Genomic DNA, 19,428 nt, shown 5'->3' on the forward strand with positions numbered 1-19,428 from the left:
GTTTTGCGAAGTGGTGGCCGCCTCGGCATCGAAGTTTCTCTGTAGTACCAAGGCGTTGTCGGTGGATGTTGCTGGTGGTACTGATGTGGTGTCGGCACGTTCGCTGGCTGTCGGCGGACTACGTCTGCATAGCTTGCCCTGGGAGTGCTCGTGTTCGGCTCAGGAAGCGAGAGCGCTTGCCTGATCTCCTGGCGTACAACTTCCGTTACTGAGGCGATCGCGCAGTCGTTCGGTTTGGCGACGAGTTTCTTGACCTCTTCTTGTACGATTTCTCGTATTAGTTGGCGCAAAGAACCTTCGTCGGGTGTTGTTGCTGTGGTAGTGGCTGCCACGCTGATCGGTGCACTGTGGGTTGGGCGGTCATACTGGCGATAACGTAGATGCAGTGCGCGTTCGATAGATGTCGCCTCCTTGGAGAATTCATCCACACTTGTAGGCGGGTTTCGTACGAGGCCAGTGAACAGCTGCTCCTTAATGCCCCGCATGAGGTGGCTAACCTTTTTGGCTTCGGGCATATTAGGATCTGCTCGACGAAATAGCCGCGCCATGTCCTCAACAAACATCGTAACGGATTCATTTGGTTTCTGAATCCGTGACTCGAGGAGACGCTGTGCAATTTCTCGTCTTTCAGTGCTCGCGAACGTGTCGAGAAACTTCTGCCGGAACTCGTCCCAAGACGACCACACGCGATTCATGAACCACGTTCGGGCTCCGTCTTGAAGCGGGAAATAAACGTAGCCCAATTTCTGTGTGGTGTTCCAACCGTTAACATTCGCTGTGTGCTCGAATTCCTCGAGCCAGTCATGTGCATCTTCATATGCGTTTCCGTGGAAGTCAACCGGAAGTCGAGGGTTCAAAACAGTCACCTGTGTCGTGCTGGGGCTGGACATGTTGGGGCCAGTGCTTCCAGGCGCCGTCATGCTTTCTGGCACAGTCACGCTTTCCGGCAATGGACCAAACTCCGGGCTGAGGCCTAACAGGCGCCGGCTGCTGCGGTGAACGGGGGTGTCGATGCGCGGAAGTCTTTCTTGACCAGATGCGGGGCTGTTGTCAGGCGTCCCGAACATGTACCCAGCACCTCCACCAGTGTCACAATGCAGAAACAGCAGCAGTCGAATCCAGGAAACTCACTTTAATTGTACCAGAACACTGGCAAACTGATCGGAAGAGAACCTCGTCTTCTTCTCTCGCTGCGCGTGTTCTTCGTTGTTATCTTGGCGCTGCTTATTTAATGTGGCAATATACCACACTGCATACTACTTCAAACTGCATATATCTTGATGGTGCTCCGAACCAACAAAATAAAATGGCAGATCCTACGTACTTTGGTAATCTGTGATATGCGAAGCACGAATGAGGAAGGTTGATATGTTACTTTAGAATGAGTGCAACGTTACGAGGTGGAGGTCAGTTATGCCGTACCTTACTTCCTTGTCATGATTATCATGTTTAAACGTGTCCTTTACCTTCGTTATCTACTCACGTAAACTGATACTAAAATTGGTATATGTGGAGCTAGCGAAACGGCCACAAGCGCATCATGAATGGCCCAATATACACTCCGACAGAACGTTGACGGGCGTGCACGCTGGGCACAGCAACGCTGCGCTAGCAATGCGAGCACTCTGTAATCTGACGCCAAGCGCGACCGGTGGGACCAGCGTTCGTCAGCGCGGCCAGGCGGCACCCGATTCGCGCCGATGGCGTTACCCAGACAGAACTGCGTCGGCCTCTCTTCGTGACGGAGGAACGCCCACCAAGCTCACACGCGCATGTGTATAAGCAACACAGCGCGACGCACGCTAGCGAGTATATGGCAGGCAGAGGAGGAGGAGAAAAACTTTATTTATTCTAAGAGGGAAAGGTGTGGTGGTGGAGTGTCAGAGGAGCCTACCCAGCGTAGGTCTCCGCTACCCTCTTGGCCCAATCCAAGATATCGTCCTGGACCTCGGGCGCCGAGCTGCACATAGGAGCCTCGCGCTGCTCCTTACTATTAATGTGTAGAGAATTAGGTGGTGGGTTTCGAGTACACCCCCCACATGATATGCTCTAGGTTAGCTCTTTGTTGACAGAAAATGCACAAAGGGGAGGGGCTTATCGGAGGGTGTATAAGACGGCGAAAAGATGGGGTCGTAAACGTACGCATCTGTAACTGGCGCGCCATAGTATTTCATGGTAGCGTGAAGCTCCAAGATGTAAGGGGGGGGGGGGGGGGTATATAGTGCGCTGTAGGTGGTAGTGAGTTGTTATATCGTGGAAGGTCAAAAGACGATCTCTCGCATTGAAAAACGCCGCGTGGTCTAAAGCCTGTTTCACATGTGGGCGAACGAGCGGCGGCGATGAGCGGCGGGAGGCCGCGCGAACGTGGGTTCGTTTCACATGCACCGCTGCTACCGCTGCTGTTGCGCGACACCACCGCTCCAGCAGGCAGTGTTGTCCGCGGAACCGCTGTTTTCAGTAGTATCTGAGAGCCGTGCTCTCCTCCAAGTGTCCTTCATTTGGCGCCCCTGTGCTACGAGGGTCATCATCAATAGCCGCTCGACTTTTACGCGTCTGTACACTGATCGAACTAGTTTCAACATGTATCTTACAAGAAATAAGCAACGCTTGCAGTTGCTTTTTGTTTTGTCCTGGCTTTTTCACGTATGATTCTTGTTGCGCGCTCATATAACTGATATAACTGAACATAGAGAAGCAAAAAAAAAAAGAGTTTGCTTGTATGGTTTTAATATACAGCTGTTCCAGCTCGGTGAATGTTTAAGAACTGCGAGCGTGTTTTGCGCAGCACTTCCTGTGTTTCTCCGATTCATTGCTTTTGCTTTCAGCGATTTAACATTGGGACACTGAACGAGGTTTTTATCAGCCCAGTATACACAACTCACAAAATTTACACCTAAATTTTTGTACCTGTTCGCTGGTGTCAAAATAAGAGTTTTTATAAAAACTCTAAGTAGTAAGCTTCGGCAGTGTTTGTGGTCACCCTTTCGCTCATGCGAACACATCCTTCATTTTGGTTTTCTGAATGGTCTACATCTCTTCTGGCACTCGAATTCGTATGCTTCCACCCTAAACCGTAAGCCTCTTAGATTTTACATTGATTCCGTAAAGCACTCCAGGAAGAGTTTCACCAACGGCAGGTAGTATAATATACGTGATACGCTCGTTGTTCCGGTTCTTTGGCTGCTGTATATACACTTGTTCGCGGTGCAGGTAAGAGACTACGCAGCAATTCTTGCTTTAGCTTGCATTTGCGTCCACAAATGCTGCGGTGGTGAGCAGAAAAGCCGACGTATAACATCATTTCACACAACACACCTTTGCCGTCGGCACATGGTGACATTCAATTGGTAGCATTCGACCGTGTAATTTAGATGCATGCTTCTAGGCATGTGTTGCTGCACTGGTGCCTGAGATCAACAGCTGTTCGTTATCTACGCAGTATATGTTGTGCTCGCGACCGAAAATCTATTTTCGCTTAGCCAGCCACCCATTCCTGCTCTGAGTGTCACGGAGAGCAGCAGGCCACTGTGGCAAGACCTGTCGACAGCCTGCAAACTTGAGCGCTCTGCGGTGCAATTGCTCATTGCAAGAAAAGCGTCGCAGAGGACGCGGACAAGTCAGCCAGAGTTTTAGTGAGAAATCAAGGTGTTGTTGAAGGGGAGAACAAAAATAAAGGCCCCTGATGAGTGCCTTATTTCCCCGAACCATGACAGAAAGCTTTGCGCCCCTTCTTTGTTGAGTCACATCACGAAATTCCTTTTCAGTGACCCATGTGGAATGCTACTTCTCAAGTCGACTACCGTAGCAGCCGTCTTTGCTCTCTCGTTCGTGTGAAGCCTTTCATCTATGCACCACGTCACCAAATGCCATCATTTGTTAAACCAGCAACAATTGCTGCGACATAGAAGTACGGCGCGACGTGTGGCTCCTCTAGGTGGGAATAACTTTCGATGAAAACGCAAAAACAGAAAAAAGTAGCAATGTTGTTATTGAAATAAAAAGGCACCGCACGCGATTGTCACTACGGCGAAAACATTGTCGAGAGCAACGAAAGGAAAACAGCTGCACTTCGACTTCACCAGTGAACATGGCCAGTTCAAGCCATGACGTTTACTTTATGAAAGTAGGCGACTTCGGCAATTTCTTCCCAAAGAATGTTCTTCTTATGGTTCTTGCGGAAATCCTCCATCTTGACGGCCCAAAGAAAAGATCGTTTCACAACTTCTATCAGTGACTTGTCGAAAGCAGCGCGAAACATTTGTGAGCCGGGGAGAGGACGGATGTCGTCTGCTACTCAGTCGGAGCGAGTTGTTCTGTGGAACCAGTTCCTCGCAGCGCGCGCGTCAACTTCTCGACTCCACCCCCGTCATCACGTGTCAAACGACGTCACTGGTGGCTCTGCCGCTTGTGCCGCTTGTGCCGCTAGCGAATTTTTCCAACTCTGGCGAATTTCACAAGGGCGTCAAGTCGCCGCGGTAGAAACCTGTTTTGGCCTCGCGCGGCGGCTGCCGCTCCGCTCTTGGAGCAAAATCGCTCGCATGTGAAACAGGCTTAAGGCGCCATCAGAGGCCTGCGCTCGGCCGGTCATTCCTCGAGCGCAGGTATGAGCCGCCTCATTGCCACTCAACCCCGCATGCGCGGGCGTCCATATGAGAGCAACGTCTTGCGTGGGAGAATGTTTCTTAAGAATTGAAAGGGCAATTGACCAGATGCGACCTGCGCTGAAGTTGCGTATGGCAGTTTTGGAGTCACTTACAATCATAGTGATATTGGGGATGGATAAACCTAAAGCGATGGCTGCCTCCTCCAAAGAGTTGACAGTGACGGATGCCGTTGTGAGCGCCTCGCCGTTATAGTCGACAGCAGAGAGGGCATAGGATGAGGAGGATGGGTATTCTGCCGCATCTACATAGAGCACGTCATTGGCTCCATGCAATTTTTCTGAAGAACTTTTGCTCTTTGGATTCTACGCTTAGTGTGATATGTTGGATGCATGTTTTTAGGACGGGGCGGTATGAGTAATTGTTTGCGTATGTTTGGGGGAATGTTGTATTTAGCATTGGTGAGTGAGGTGAAGTTAATTCGGGTAGATGATAAAATGTGGCGACCTGCGCTAGTGGTCGCGAGCCTTGCGTATTGAGCTGTTGAATGGGCTTCACGCTTTTCACATAGGGCATTTATGACTCCTGTCTGGTGGGGTAGTGCATTAGAGGTATTGATTGCAATTTCTAGCACGTATTTGTAAACTCAGCGGAGCAGGGTGTTGACCGATTCCTCCTTAGATAATTTAAGGTGAAGGTAAGGTAGGGTATATGTGATTTTACTAATCACAAAAGCTTGTATTACACGAAGTAGCTCTGACTCTCGGAGCCCTCCATTCTTCCCTGAGATTCTTCCTATCATTCTTAGGGTGTTTTCAATGGTATTGCGTAAAGCTTCAAGTGTGTGCGTATTAAGTCGGTTGTTTTGGAGAAATAAACCTAGCGTACGAATGCGTGATACTCTAAGAATGAGGCACCCATTTATGTGAACTTCGATCATTGGAACGTGTTTGTTCCGACGATGAGCTGGTAGAAGGAGTAACTCTGATTTACTCGGGGTACAATAGAGATTCATCTGAGATGTTAGTGCTGTTATTGTATCTACAACTGTTTGTAGGGTGTCTTGAATGTGTCCATGTGAGCCTGCTTTCACCCATAAGGTGATATCATCGGCATAGATGGAGAAGTTCAAGTCAGGGATACATTGAAAAGTGTTGGGTATAGCTAGCATAGCCAGGTTAACAGAATTCGAGAGAGCACTGACCCTTGAGGTGTTCCGAAGCTGCCTAGTGTATAGGGCGAGGAATGTTCTGGTCTTAATGTTAATGTAGCTGTGCGGTCTGCGAGGAAGCTTTTGATGTAAGAGTACATTTTAGCGCCACAAGAAATGCAGTTGAGCCAGCATATATAGCTGAGTGGGCTACGTTATTGAATGATCCATGTATGTCCAGACCAAGGATTGCCTGAGTATCCCCGCTCTGGTTAGGAGTTATGATGTCGTGTTGAAGGCGAAGCATCGCATCTTGCACTGAAAGTGAGGCCCTAAAACCAATCATTTCTGGAGGCAGTAGTCCATTATCCTCCACGTGTCTCTGGAGGCGTGCAAGCACAACATGCTCCATAGCCTTTCCGAAACACGATGTTAAGGAAATGGGCCTCAGATTTTCTACCAAGGGAGCTTTGTTCGGTTTAGGTACAAATATGACTCTGGCATCTTTGCACGAAGGTGAAAGGATGCCCGTGTTAAAACAGTCGTTAAAGTACTCAGTTAAAGCTTTATTAGAAATAGGGTCAAGATTTCTAATTTGTTGTTAACGCGGTCTGGGCCTAAGCCAACGTGGTACGGAGTGTTGCGAGGGTGTGCCTCACTTCCGCTTCCGTTATCGGCCCATCTAATGACTCATTATGTTTCCCTGCGTAAGATGGTATAGAATCCTTACGTAATTGAGGTAAATGCAACGTGCGGAGGTTATCGAAGAGCTATCCTAAATGGTCACTGTGCTCGTGTAACAGTTTAGTGATAGCGTGAGAGTGTCGTGCGCGAGAAGTGCTGGGGTCTGGCAGATGTCTAAGAAGTTGCCACGTTCGTTTATTACTGAGGTGGTCAAGCATTCCCTCACAAAGCTAACCCCATTGTTGTGCCGCCAATTGAGTCGTGTATCACTCGATTTGTTGGTCTAGCTTCGCTATTCTAATGCGGAGTTTCCTGTTGTGGCGCTGGTGTTGCCACCGTCGCAGATGTGACTGTTTTGCTTCCCACATATGGAGAACCTTGGAGTCGAGAGTAGTTATCGGGGTGTCAGGGGGTAGAGTTCTCGTGTGAATTTCAGCATCTTTTTAAGCTGTTGAAACAACTTGGTAAGGTCTGCAATACGTGAGGGAGCGGTGCTGTTGCGGGTCTCTCTAAATTTGTCCCATTGTGTGAGCATCAGTGGTTTAGGTGAAATGGGTCTGTGTTTTAGTTGTAAAGTAATGCTAATAATGTAATGATCACTGCCAAAATTACTTTGGATGTTAGTCCAAATCATTGTGGGGGCATTGTGAGTGAGGGTAAGATCGGGGGATGTTTCTTAGTTCACACAGTTCCCCAAACGAGTAGGCTCCTCCGGGTCGTTGTGCAGCGTAAAACGATGTGCCTGAATATGGGACCAGAGGGCTCTACCTCTCGGTGTAGATGCAGTGTAATCCCACGCTGGGTTGGAGGCGTTGAAATCCCTCACTATGAGGAGGGTGTGTTCGCCTGCCAAGGATGTAGCTCGGGCAAATAGGGAATCGAAGCGGTGCCTTCGCTCTTGTGGTCTACTATATACGTTAAGAATGTATAAGAATGGTAAGTTATGTTTATCAGGTAGTATTTGGAGAAAGTCGTGCTCAATATCGATGTCTGCAAATTTTGAATAGGTAACTGTAAGGTGCTTCTGAGTTAAGACAGCAGTGTTTGGTTTGGCATCACTGGGTTTTTATGCGTTCTATAACCTGGCAGCTGCACTACACCATTTGTTTTTTGTAACGGAATGATTGGGGGAGGGGTAGTTTGTGATTTGATGTACTACAGGAGGTTTGCCTTTTTTCAGCGAAACCTCCTGCAGTTTCATTGCCAAACGCAAAGTTCAGTGCGGTTACAAGGAGCCATTTTCGCTAAGTTGATTTGGCTTAGGTTGGGCAAGCTCTGTATAGTTAGCGTGGACCGTGTGGATCCACACCCACTGCATGACTCTATCTAGGGTTTGTTGCATCGGTAACATGGCTTGTTGTGTCGAGGCCACGGATTCATGTAGCTTCTGCAAGGAAGCTGTGGAGAAGGCAATAAAATTGTCTAGTTTTTCCTCAATTTTGGTTACTTTTTCTTTCTCTTTGTCAACCTTCTCTAGTTTCGCTTCGACTTGGTGTACTCGCTCACCGAATGACAATGTGGGAGTCGAGACTTTTCGTTTTTGCGCAGGTGGTTGAGCGGGGTGCCTAGCTATAGGGGTGGTTGAGAGAGGAGTTGGTGCTGGTGAGATAGGCGTAGGGGTGAAAGATGAGGCGGGGAGGTGTGGGGAGGTAGATGGTTGTTTGAAGGACTGAAGCTCTAGACGTAGTTTTGCATTTTCTGCCCTTAATTTCGCCATCTCATCCTGCAATAGTTTGAGCTGCTTTTTAATGGAGCTTTCAGGGGAGGCTACATCAGCCCAGCTCACCTCGTGTCCAGGGCCAGTCGAGGGCTAGGGTCTTGATGAATGCCTTTGTTGTGGCTTCGGCTGCGGCTGCGGCTTTTTCGGCTTTGCTGTCTTGTGATACTGGGTGAGCGTCCTCTAGGAGCGTTCTTGAAAGATGGGCTTGGATCGAGGAATGGAGCTGCATCTTGCTGGAAAGTTGAGGGTGCGTGCTTTGGTTTAGGCTTGTAGAGCTGTGGGCACTGGGGCGAGCCGGTGGGGTGGTCACTGTTGCACACCACACACTTGGGTTCACATTCGTGATCAAGAAGTGGATTCGGAATGCCACACATTGGACATAAAGGCTGAGGGGTGCCTCGGCATACGTCTGGTCTGTGGCCAAGTTTGCGGCAGAGATTTAAGGCTTCCGTCTTATGACGATAGGGTACGCATCTGGTGTTGCCACCCTGATGACTTATGTAGAAAGGCACGCGCGTACCTCTGAAGGTGACCAAGATGGACGTTGTGGAAACCATGCGACATCCGGTCAGGTTGAGGCCTAGTCTGTCATAGTCCAACAGACTTGACAAGATGGTTTCGGATGTGTGTTCTATAGGAATATTACGAATGACTCCTCGGCAGGTATACGATGGATCGGTAATGTGGGGGACCACTTCAAAGCTGCGCTCGTCCATCCTGATGGATTTGATACGGTGGTATGCTTCGGTGCGGGCCGAGTCCGGTATGGTTATGAGCAGAATGTTGCTTACAGAGTAGATGCTGCATTGGTCATGTAGGGAGCTTGTGAGCGCTGCCGCTTTTAGGACGGAATGAATGAGCTTCGGAAGTGGAGTGTCAGCACAGCTGAGGCATCCACGTATTCGCAGAACTATTTTGTAGTCGTCCGCTGGAAGTGGAGGGAGTCTGGGGGCAGTGCGACGAGTCTATGGGAGAGCTTTCTGTGACTCTTCTTGCGAAGTGTTGATGTCAGGCGTCGATTTCTTCGGGGATGAAGCGGGCTTTCTGGCCCTGGCATACACTTCACGCCAGCTGCCTTCATCATCGTCGAGAGCTTCGGCGGAGGGAAGCTCCTCTCCCTCTGTTTCGAGGATGACCATGTTGGTAGGCCTAGCCGGTAGGCCCACCGAGGTAGTCGAACGCTGCCAAAAAGTCGATCTTCGTGGATGCGAACTGCAAAGCACTCACTTGAAATCACTTCTGATGATGCGTTCGATTCTGTAGAAAGCTTCACATTTGTTCAAGTTGCCATTGAATGACTTAAACAGTCAGAAACAGGCGTTTTGCTGGAGCGCCATGGCAGGCAGATTGGCACCTGGCGTCGCATCACCGTCGTGACGCTACGAAACGATTGCCGGCGCGCACGTGCACCTGGTCCCGTCGAAGTGTATTGGTGAAGTGAGGCATGTACTCATGTTCTTACATGACACGCATCTCGTTATTATCATGTTTGCACCAGTCACATACCTTCGTCATCCATCCACGTCGCGTATTACCAAATTTGGTATATGTGAAGCTATAGCCAAAGGGCCACGAGCGCATCATCAGCGTGGTGGCATGTAGTCATGTTGTTACATGACACGCACTTGATGATTATCATGTCTGCACCAGTGACATACCTTCGTCATCTATTCGCGTCTCGCGATACCTATTTTGTATAAGTGAAGCTAGTGAAATGACCGCGAGCGCATCATGATCATGGCATGTAGTCATGTTCCAACATGACAAGCATCTCATGGCTATCATGTGTGCACCAGTCATATACCTTGTCAAGCATTCACGTCCCGTAATACCATATTAGGTTTATGTGAAGCCAGCGAAACGACCGCAAGCGCACCATGAACGTGGCGTGTAGTCATGATTCATAGCCTACATGACATGCATGTCATGATTTTCATGGTAGGGTATGTCGCTTGCGTTCGTCATGCAGTCATGTTGTACTATACTAGTTTTGCAACATGTTATGTGAACGAAACCACCGCGAGAGCAAACATGAAATGTAAACCACAAGTTGCATGACACACATCTCATGATTTTCATGTTATGACTAGTCAAATACGTTTTTCATACAGTAATGTTATGCAATATCAAGTTTGATATCGATACCGTTATTGAAACGGCCAGGACAGCTAAAGGTCTTAGGCGACTAGATAGATAGATAGATTGACAGACAGACAGACAGACAGACAGACAGACAGACAGACAGACAGACAGACAGACAGACAGACAGACAGACAGACAGACAGACAGACAGACAGACAGACAGACAGACAGACAGACAGACAGATACGCTCAAAGTCGCCGAAGTTCGCTAAGACATGCTTCACATATATTAAGTTGTGTAAGGGCTTATCGAAAAGTATAAGCTAAGCACTACTTGCCTCTGGCTGGTCGTTTCGTTTTAAAAAAGAATACTATGGGAGAGGTATGAAACAAGAGGGACCAATATTAACATGAGATATCTGAGACTGTCTGAAGGCTTGTCAACGCGCGGATGTTTATGTGCTGAAATCTACGAAGAACAACGGAATTGTGGGGCGTGTCTGAGTGAGCGAGAATATCGTTTTATTAGGAGGCGTAAATGCCAGCCTGATCTGCAGTGGAACCCGTGTCCCAGGAGGTGTGCCGGGAGGCCAAGGACGTGCGTGGAATCGGCTTCGACGCCACCTGTTCCCTCGTGCTCCTGGATGACGCCGGTCGACCACTCACCGTCAGCCTGAAAGGTAAACGGTGATGGCTACTGCACATTAATAACGAAATGAACAACTCACAGGGTTCCCCTTCGGCATTTTACTAGGACTCGAAGCCATCGCTTTTTTTAGGGGCGAAGCTCCTTAAAGCGGCACCCATTCGTCCCTCGTAGTCGTAGTCGTAGTGTGTAACAAGTGTTACATTTTGACCTGCAAGGTGGTGCCGGTGGGAGATTTCTCCTGTGGTTTGTTGAACAATAAAAAGTTCGCGGTGTGCGCGTTTTAATTTAAAGCTGAATGCTCCTGCCTCTCATTCTCCATTGGCAGCCATTGGCATGTTTTATAGAAAACGTTAGTAGAAGTAGAGGTGTTAAAAGCCTACTTCTGCTGTCTCTCATTCCCAGTAGCAGCCATTGTTTACCTCCAAGGTAGTGCCTGGTGAGATTTCTCCTGTGCGTGAACAAACAATAAGAAACCTTTGTTCAAAACGCCATTGATTGATGAAATAAACCAAAGAAAGACGCCAGATGTTTTCTAAAAGCAAAACAAATAAATGCCAAATGTTTCTAAAGCAAAACAAAAAGAGGACGCCAGCTTCTTAACGAAAGACGCCAGGTGTTTTCTAAAGCAATGGTTTTACAATGCAAACCATATTGATACAGGTTTGTAGTTGCCGATGCTCGTTGCCGTCGGTGCGTGCTCGTATGGTACATTGAGCACTATCTGACAGGAAAAGGTTGCTACGTTATACTCGTTGTACGTAACCTCCTTGGTTTTAGAAAGGTTTAGAGAGTGTTGCGCCGCAGTGCCATGAATACAGTGAACTAGTATATACCATGAACTCGAAGTGGTTAAAGGTGGGAAGTAGACCCGAAGCGCAAGCCCTAAGAAAGTGTGTGTGTGCCACCTCTCGTTTAGTGCTTGGAATGTCAGCTAGATGGCGGTGCTTCTATATGGGGAATATGTGATGATAAGATGGGAGATGGTGGTACTTGGAGTGTTGAATACATGGACGAACGGACACACAGACAGATGCATGGATGGACGCATGAACGGACGCAAGGGCGGATGCATAGACGAACGCAGGGACGGACGCATGAAGAGACGCACGCACAGACGGGCGGATGAACGCATGGACGGTCACACAGACGGATGCATGGACAGACGGAAGCAAGAACAAATGGACGGACGAATGCTTCGCCTCACTCTCTATCATTCACTCCGTAGATATGCTGCCATTTTTTCTTCTCTCTAGCTCTATGTACTGAACCTCTCCTCCGACCGCTTTCTGCCCCTCAGTGGTTTTCTCACTATAGCTGTTATGACGCACGACAGGGCAATGTCACGTGATCATGCCATCACGTGACATGACGTTATGTGACGCCAGGGAGGATTGAAAAAAAAGGGAGCACGCCTAGCGTCCACAAGCCAACCACCACCTCTCAATCTGCTTGCTTCTCGCTTTCGTACTCATTTCCCATAGTGCACCTGTTTCAATTCTTTTTTTTCGTGGACTCCTCAACAAAACCCCCCAAAACCAAAACTAATGAGTGCACGCGTCTAGCATCCACAGGCTAACCCCTTAAACAGCACAGAACCCGCTTTGAACCTGAAATTTCAATTTTATTACAGTCGTTTCTTTTCATAATAAAAAAGGATTTTAATGTAGCCCATACATGGTCTTTCATAACACTTCAGATAAAGGATGCACTTAAGAGCGGAGAGCCAATTTGTTGGAAATGTCCCGATCTCACGTTCACAAGTGCAGCGCGTCGTCGTCTGATGGAGAAGCAGGTTATTAAAGACGATAGTCTTTCTTGGGGACCTTCGACGCGAAAATTTTGGTCTGTCTGTCTGTCTGTCTGTCTGTCTGTCTGTCTGTCTGTCTGTCTGTCTGTCTGTCTGTCTGTCTGTCTGTCTGTCTGTCTGTCTGTCTGTCTGTCTGTCTGTCTGTACAATTGTCTGTTTGTCCACCCTTGACGGTACCCTAAACGACACCAAAGTGGCCAAACAATATTGCAAAATCTAAGAGTACTACGCGGTGGAAAACACGGAAAACACGCTTGTTTTTGTTTTTTCCCGTCCGTGTTTTCTACCGCGTAGTACTGTTAGATCATGTATCACCAACTGACCCAATCGTCCACCTAGACTATACTGCAAAAGGCCAACCCAATTCACAGCGCCCATTCCGCATTCATACTTGTGCGATTGCCGATTAAAAAGCAATTATTGCGCATATCTGAGGCACCATAACAACACGTCAATATTCTGTATGTGTGTTTCTTAGAAAAGGCATACATAAGTAATTCTAAGAACCGTAGCATTTAAGACGTAGCGCTGACCATGAAACGCTTGCATGAAAACGCAAGTGTTTCCATCGCTTTGCTAAAACGACACGGGGGTGGCACCTACCCGTCGCCTTGCGTTCTACACCTTATGTCACCTCCTAGAAGAACGCGCAGGGCGCGCGCATTTTATTTGCCAAGATAACTGCCAGATAGAGCTCATGTCTCAAGTGTGACGTGACTTGATGCGCTCGTTTGCCTCTACTGCACGTTCGAAGCACTCTAACGCAGCGCCTCCAGAATACCATTCACCCGTTTTCTTGCGCAGAACACCAAATAAACGTTTTGTTCACTCTCTCCAGACGCAGGACTGTTGTTATTCAACGACATATGCAGTGTAACATGCGAATACGTGGCCAATTTTTTATATCCCAGGATCCCTAGCGCTCATTTCATTTAAAAAATGTGAATAACTATGCACATTGATTTGCAACTCAGCGGAATTTCGTAAAAATTATGAGAAATAAAACTGTTGTACTATGGAATAAAAGGTTTGCCAGATCCCACGTTCCTTGGGAATCAACATTATGCGAAACATGGGCATGGAATGTGTGTTGTGACTTTTTTATTGAGCAATGCATTACGATGTGGCGCTAAAGATATATACAAATGCACGCACAGATATGCGTTAAGTGGGCGACTAGTCGCATATGTGTTATTGAACCAGTTGTTTACTGTTGCGCAACGATGCCATGAGCAAGATATTAGCAACACCAGAAATGGTAAGCTGACTTGAAGTTCTGGTGCTCACGAGAATGGTAGCCCTGGACACTGCTACACAAGTCTAACCAAATGGGTGGCACCTACCTACAATTGGTGTTAACGCGACATGACGGCGGTATTGTAGGAGCACATATTTCCACGCACACTTGTAGTTTTGTTGTATTTGGTTTGCGCCAACAAAGACTGTCGGCAATGCTCGGCGCAAATCACGCTTCAGTGATTGAGAAGGTTCACTATTGTGAAGAGGGTGCACTAGACACGAACATTCAAGCTTAATCCAGACATTGCACGACCAACGTTGATAAGGCTAGAAAGATTGATGCGTAATGTATATAAAAAAGGCGCAACCCAACGGTGATCACTTCATCGATATCCGACGCTTCGGTCGCCGCTAACAGTGCCAGTGTGTATTGATGTAATATGACTTACCGCTTACGGGCCACAACTTCTCCCAAATTAAGTGTCATCTTGTTGATACAGTGTGCTGTGTTTGTTAACTTTACGGCCACGTGACTATATGTAATTTTCATAAAGTTGGGAAGACAGCACTGCAACCCCAATTGCTGTCCCCAAACGCTTGGGTCTATTTGTAAAGTAGTTCCGAAAACTGGCGTAGCTCTGTGATAGAATACTTGATTACCACGCAGTATACTGCGGTTCGATTGCTGCAGGGACGCTAACATTTATCCCTTGCATTCGTCGGGTCAATGCTGCCGATGTCAGGCTTTTCCTTTTTTCGCTCAGGCGTTCCGCCAACACATTACACCACTTATTAGCGGAAAGTGTTTGACGACGTACGCGACGACAATGTGACATTTGAGAGGTTTAGTTTGGCATTTTTATGCTCCGCTCAGCAGCTAAGCGGAGCGTGCACGCGAGTGCGCATGGGCCCTCCGCCAGGGCCGTAAGCGGGTTAGCGGAGCGAGAGCCACGCTGCGCTTTTAAGGCGCGTTTACAGTATGGAGCGACATGACACTTACATGACCCCAACGAAAACACGAGGCAGACGCAAACCATCGGCTGACGAGTCGCCAGACCCCATGGTCCCACTTGGCCAATGACTACGACGACGCCTCAAAAGACAGCATTTCATCGTAGTTTAACATGATGAGAGATCGAAAACACCAGCAAAATGCATCTTGGAGACCTGTCGCCGGCGTGTCTTCGGGGGATCGGTGGCTGAGCGAAAATTTGCCCCACGTCTTTGCTTCAAACGACCACGAAGACAGCAAACTTGGGTGAGTTAACAATGCCCTCTCCGAGGCTTCCGCGGCGTCTGAATAGGTAGCTCGAGCACCCGACGGGAGTGTTTTCTTCGCTTCGCAATTGTGCCCACCACCCCCGTCCCTCGTTACCATGAATTATGGTGGTGGCTGCTCCGCGTAGCAGGAGAAAGACTATGGCTGAGCAGGGATCATGGCTGAAAATGAGGTGCAAGTTTGGTCGGTGTGCATGCGTGTGCCTCAAATGTGACTACAGAAATGGCCAACGAAGGGCTCTGAGCATAAAAAAATAGCAGTGGCTTAGCTCAGCTATGCTAGGATATACGTAGCATTAGCAAAAGTTCAACTGATTATTCTTAGCTTTCCAGATATCATGCTTAGAACTGTTCCAATGACACACACTCGGTATACGTATTATGTGATTCATGTATATTTATTTTGCCGGGCAACTGCATCGAGATCCGATGAGTCAAGCTTCTCCGATCTACTGCACTGTTGAGCAGCATTTGCACTGTCCTTCTCTATGGCTATACCACAGTGGCAAACGCCAGTCAGAGGTGCTATCAAGCGGCTCCAGTGCAGTGTCAGATGGCGACTGCACAGGGAAGGCGCGCGCGTCGGCGTCCATATGTCTACCAAGGCTATGACGGCACTTCTCTGGAAAGCGCACACGGGCGGCGGTAAGTCGCGCGCGGCCGTGGCCGAGTGCGAGGGAGATGCCGGCTCCGGTGCGTGACACCACTGATCGTCTGCGCAGCGCATCGAATTCTGCGCACATCGGCGGTGAGCCGCGCGCGGCGGCGGCGGCTCAGCAAGGCCAGTGTAGCTAACGCTACAAAAGGCGTGGGCGGAGTCTTCGAGAGATAACCGATGGTATGTTTGCGTCTTTGCAGTGTGCATAGACCGACACAAGAGAAAATACACTCCTGAAGACAGCCCGTATACAAAATTGGTGACGTGTCTCTCTAGTGTAAAGGCGCTTTAAGGACCGGTTCACGCTAGCGGCAAGCATGCCTTGCCTTTTGACATTTGATGTTTTGAGGCAGCCGTGCGTGGCTGTTCTCTTTGTGCATGTGTGCCATTCACAGAATGGGTCCGAAACCCACTTTTGCGCCGTTTGCCATTTGATGGAGAGTGACGGAGGCAATCGGCGACGGAGGAGCTACATGGCTGAGCCGCGTCGTCTGCTTTCGCCACCCCGCATCGTCTGCGTGTGCCACGGGACACTTTGAGCTGCTTGCTTCTTGCTCCGCGGTATCTTAGTGAACTTTGGCGACTTTGAGCGTATCTATCTATCTATCTATCTATCTATCTATCTATCTATCTATCTATCTATCTATCTATCTATCTATCTATCTATCTATCTATCTATCTATCTATCTATCTATCTATCTATCTATCTATCTATCTATCTATCTATCTATCTATCTATCTATCTATCTATCTATCTATCTATCTATCTATCTATCTATGACTTTTAGCTCTCCTGGCTGTTTCGATAATGATATCGATACCAAACTTTGTATGGCGTAACATGACTGTATGAAGAACATATTTGAATAGTGAGAACATGAAAATCATGACATGTATTTCATGAATGTCATGATTTACATTTCTTGGTCCTGTAGCTCCTCCGGTGGTTTCGTTCACAATATGTTACAAAACTGGTACGGTATGACATGATTGCATGATGAACACAAGCGACAGGCCCTTACATAAAAATCATGAGAAGCATCTCATGTAACAACATGATTACATGCCATGCTCATGATGCGCTCACGGCCGTTTCGCTAGCGTCACATATACCAAACTTGGTATTAGAGTACGTAAATGGGTGACGAAGGTATGTGACTGCTGGAAACAAGATAATCATGAGATGCTTGTCATGTAACAACATGACTACAAGCTACACTCATGATGCGCTGGCGGCTGCTTCACTAGCTTCACTAATACAAAATTCTGTATTACGGTACGTGAATGGATGACGAAGGTATGATACTGGTGCAAACGTGATAAACATGAAATGAGTGTCATGTAACAACAAGGCTACATATACTAAGCTCATGATGCGCTCGCGGCCGTTTCGCTAGCGTCACATATACCAAATTTGGTATTAGGATACGTGAATGGGTGACGAAAATATGTGACTGCTGCAAACATGATAATCATGAGATGCTTGTCATGTAACAACATGACTACAAGCTACGCTCATGATGCGCTGGCGGCTGCTTCACTAGCTTCACCTATACAAAATTCGGTATTACGGTATGTGAATGGATGACGAAGGTATGATACTGGTGCAAACATGATAAACATGAAATGGGTGTCATGTAACAACATGGCTACATATGTTACGCTCATGATGCGCTCGCGGCGGTTTCACTAGCTTCACGTGTACCAAACTCAGCATTATGCAATGCGAACAGACGACACAGGTAAATGACACATCCAAGCTTGATAATCACGACATGCGTGTCATGTAACAACATGACTACATGCCACTCATGATGCGCTCATGGCCGTTTCACTAGCTTCACGTATGCAAGATTTGGTATTACGTGACGCCAATGGATGAGAAAGGTATGTGATTGGTGGAAACATACTAATCATGAGATGCATGTGATGTGAGAGCATGACTACATGCCACAATCAAGGCGCCAATACCTTTAGACATGACGCGGTGCGCGTGCTCGTCCGTGTTCATTTGGTCACGCCGTGCCACGCCAGGCACCGCTCCCTCTATACACTCGCAGGCGCGTGTTGCGCGGCGTTGCTTTGACGCATGCGCTTTTCAGCGCGTTCAGCGTCCCCCCATCACGTTTCAGTGCTCATAAGGCTCATTTATCGACCCGCGTGATCAGGACACGTCAAAGCTGGGACCGTGCCACGGGACCGGACACTGGTCACTGCGAATATAAGACATTAAAGGCTGTCGTCTTAGAAGGTACATCACTCCACTTAAGAGCTACCTCCGGGATCTCATTTTTTACCGATCGGTGATATCGATGATGTCAATGTTACGTCGGGTTTGCCATAATTATGGGAAAATAGTCACAATCTGCAAAGTCGTGACTTCATAAAATTATCAAGCCATCTCCTGCTTGAAGGAAGTTACGTGCTTTTCTTTCCATATTTGTAGGCGCGTGCCGCAAATCTAGACAGTGTTCTATTTATAACTCTACTGTGAAAAATGGGAGGCATACTTGTTTATTGTATCAAAAATTTGCCCTAAGCATAATGATTTTTTACTCAAAAATAAGCAAAATAAGCAGGTTTGCTTCTTGTATACCTGTAGAGAATATAAAAATTACATTTTGTTTTATTTTGTACAGCAGCACTGATACATCTCCGCAGGTGAACCAGAGCAAAACGTAGTGCTATGGATGGACCACCGTGCCGTGTCGCAGGCCGAGGCCATCAGTGCGACTGGACATTCCGTGCTGCGGTTTGTCGGGGGAACCATGTCACCCGAGATGCAGCCGCCAAAACTTCTGTGGCTTAAACAGGTAATTAAACACTTAACTATGTCATTGTTTCCTTCACATTTCACATGGTGCCACCAGTGTTATAAAATCGGCACCTTTATTCAATTCGAATTCTAATTTCATCATGGGGACTTAGAACTTGCCAGAATTATTTTCCTTTAAATCCCTCGGAACAAAAAAAGAACAACCCATTCCCACTCTGGAATGGCCAGTCAGTTAAATTTTATTCCTGTACTTCCTCAATGTAGGAAAGGCACCTTGATGGTTTCGTCGAGATAAGAATACAGGCCCCATGAAGGTGGTATTGCCAGGAGCATAAAATGTAAAACAGATTACAAAGGTCGAGGGCTAATTGCTTGGTGTTGTACCTCGTGCAGTGCAATCACATTAGTGATTCCCACAGAGGCAATTCTCCCACTACCTATCGCGTTTGCATGGCCAGCATGTTTGATCGAATGATTATGTTTTAATATTGTTTAAGCCTACATGTTTTGAACTGAAATGAAAAGAGGTTTGGAAGTTATTCATAGTTGGGTAGTGCACAAATTGAAAACACAAAATAAGAGAACAGACAGCGTGGATTTTTTGGACAAGTGCTGAATATAACGGATTTCTTAATTTGATAATGAAACTTATGGCTGACTAATACAAGTACCTACACAATTCGCTAAATGGTACGGCTCCGCTATCTCACGTGTACGTTGATTATGGTGGTGATCGATGATCGAGTTTTGCGCAAAGGAAGGCATGCACCCGCAATCAATCGCT

General features: G+C 47.6%; 1 protein-coding gene across 4 annotated transcripts in view; it reads left to right on the forward strand.

Moving 5' to 3' along the window:
• Positions 1–19,428, forward strand: part of LOC119181192 (FGGY carbohydrate kinase domain-containing protein) — a 167,785-nt gene that overhangs the window by 12,201 nt on the left and 136,156 nt on the right. Inside the window, exons 2-3 of one of the 4 annotated variants that reach the window (XM_075882985.1) lie at positions 10,815–10,917; positions 18,530–18,681. In XM_075882985.1, coding sequence (XP_075739100.1) covers positions 10,815–10,917; positions 18,530–18,681 — 255 coding nt within the window. Of the gene's footprint in view, positions 1–10,794; positions 10,918–18,529; positions 18,682–19,428 lie in introns of all 4 variants that reach the window. The other 3 variants (XM_037432373.2, XM_075882987.1, XM_075882986.1) reach the window with 3 other exon arrangements.

This window comes from Rhipicephalus microplus, unplaced genomic scaffold (assembly GCF_043290135.1).
Source record: "Rhipicephalus microplus isolate Deutch F79 unplaced genomic scaffold, USDA_Rmic scaffold_14, whole genome shotgun sequence".
Taxonomy (NCBI): domain Eukaryota; kingdom Metazoa; phylum Arthropoda; class Arachnida; order Ixodida; family Ixodidae; genus Rhipicephalus; species Rhipicephalus microplus.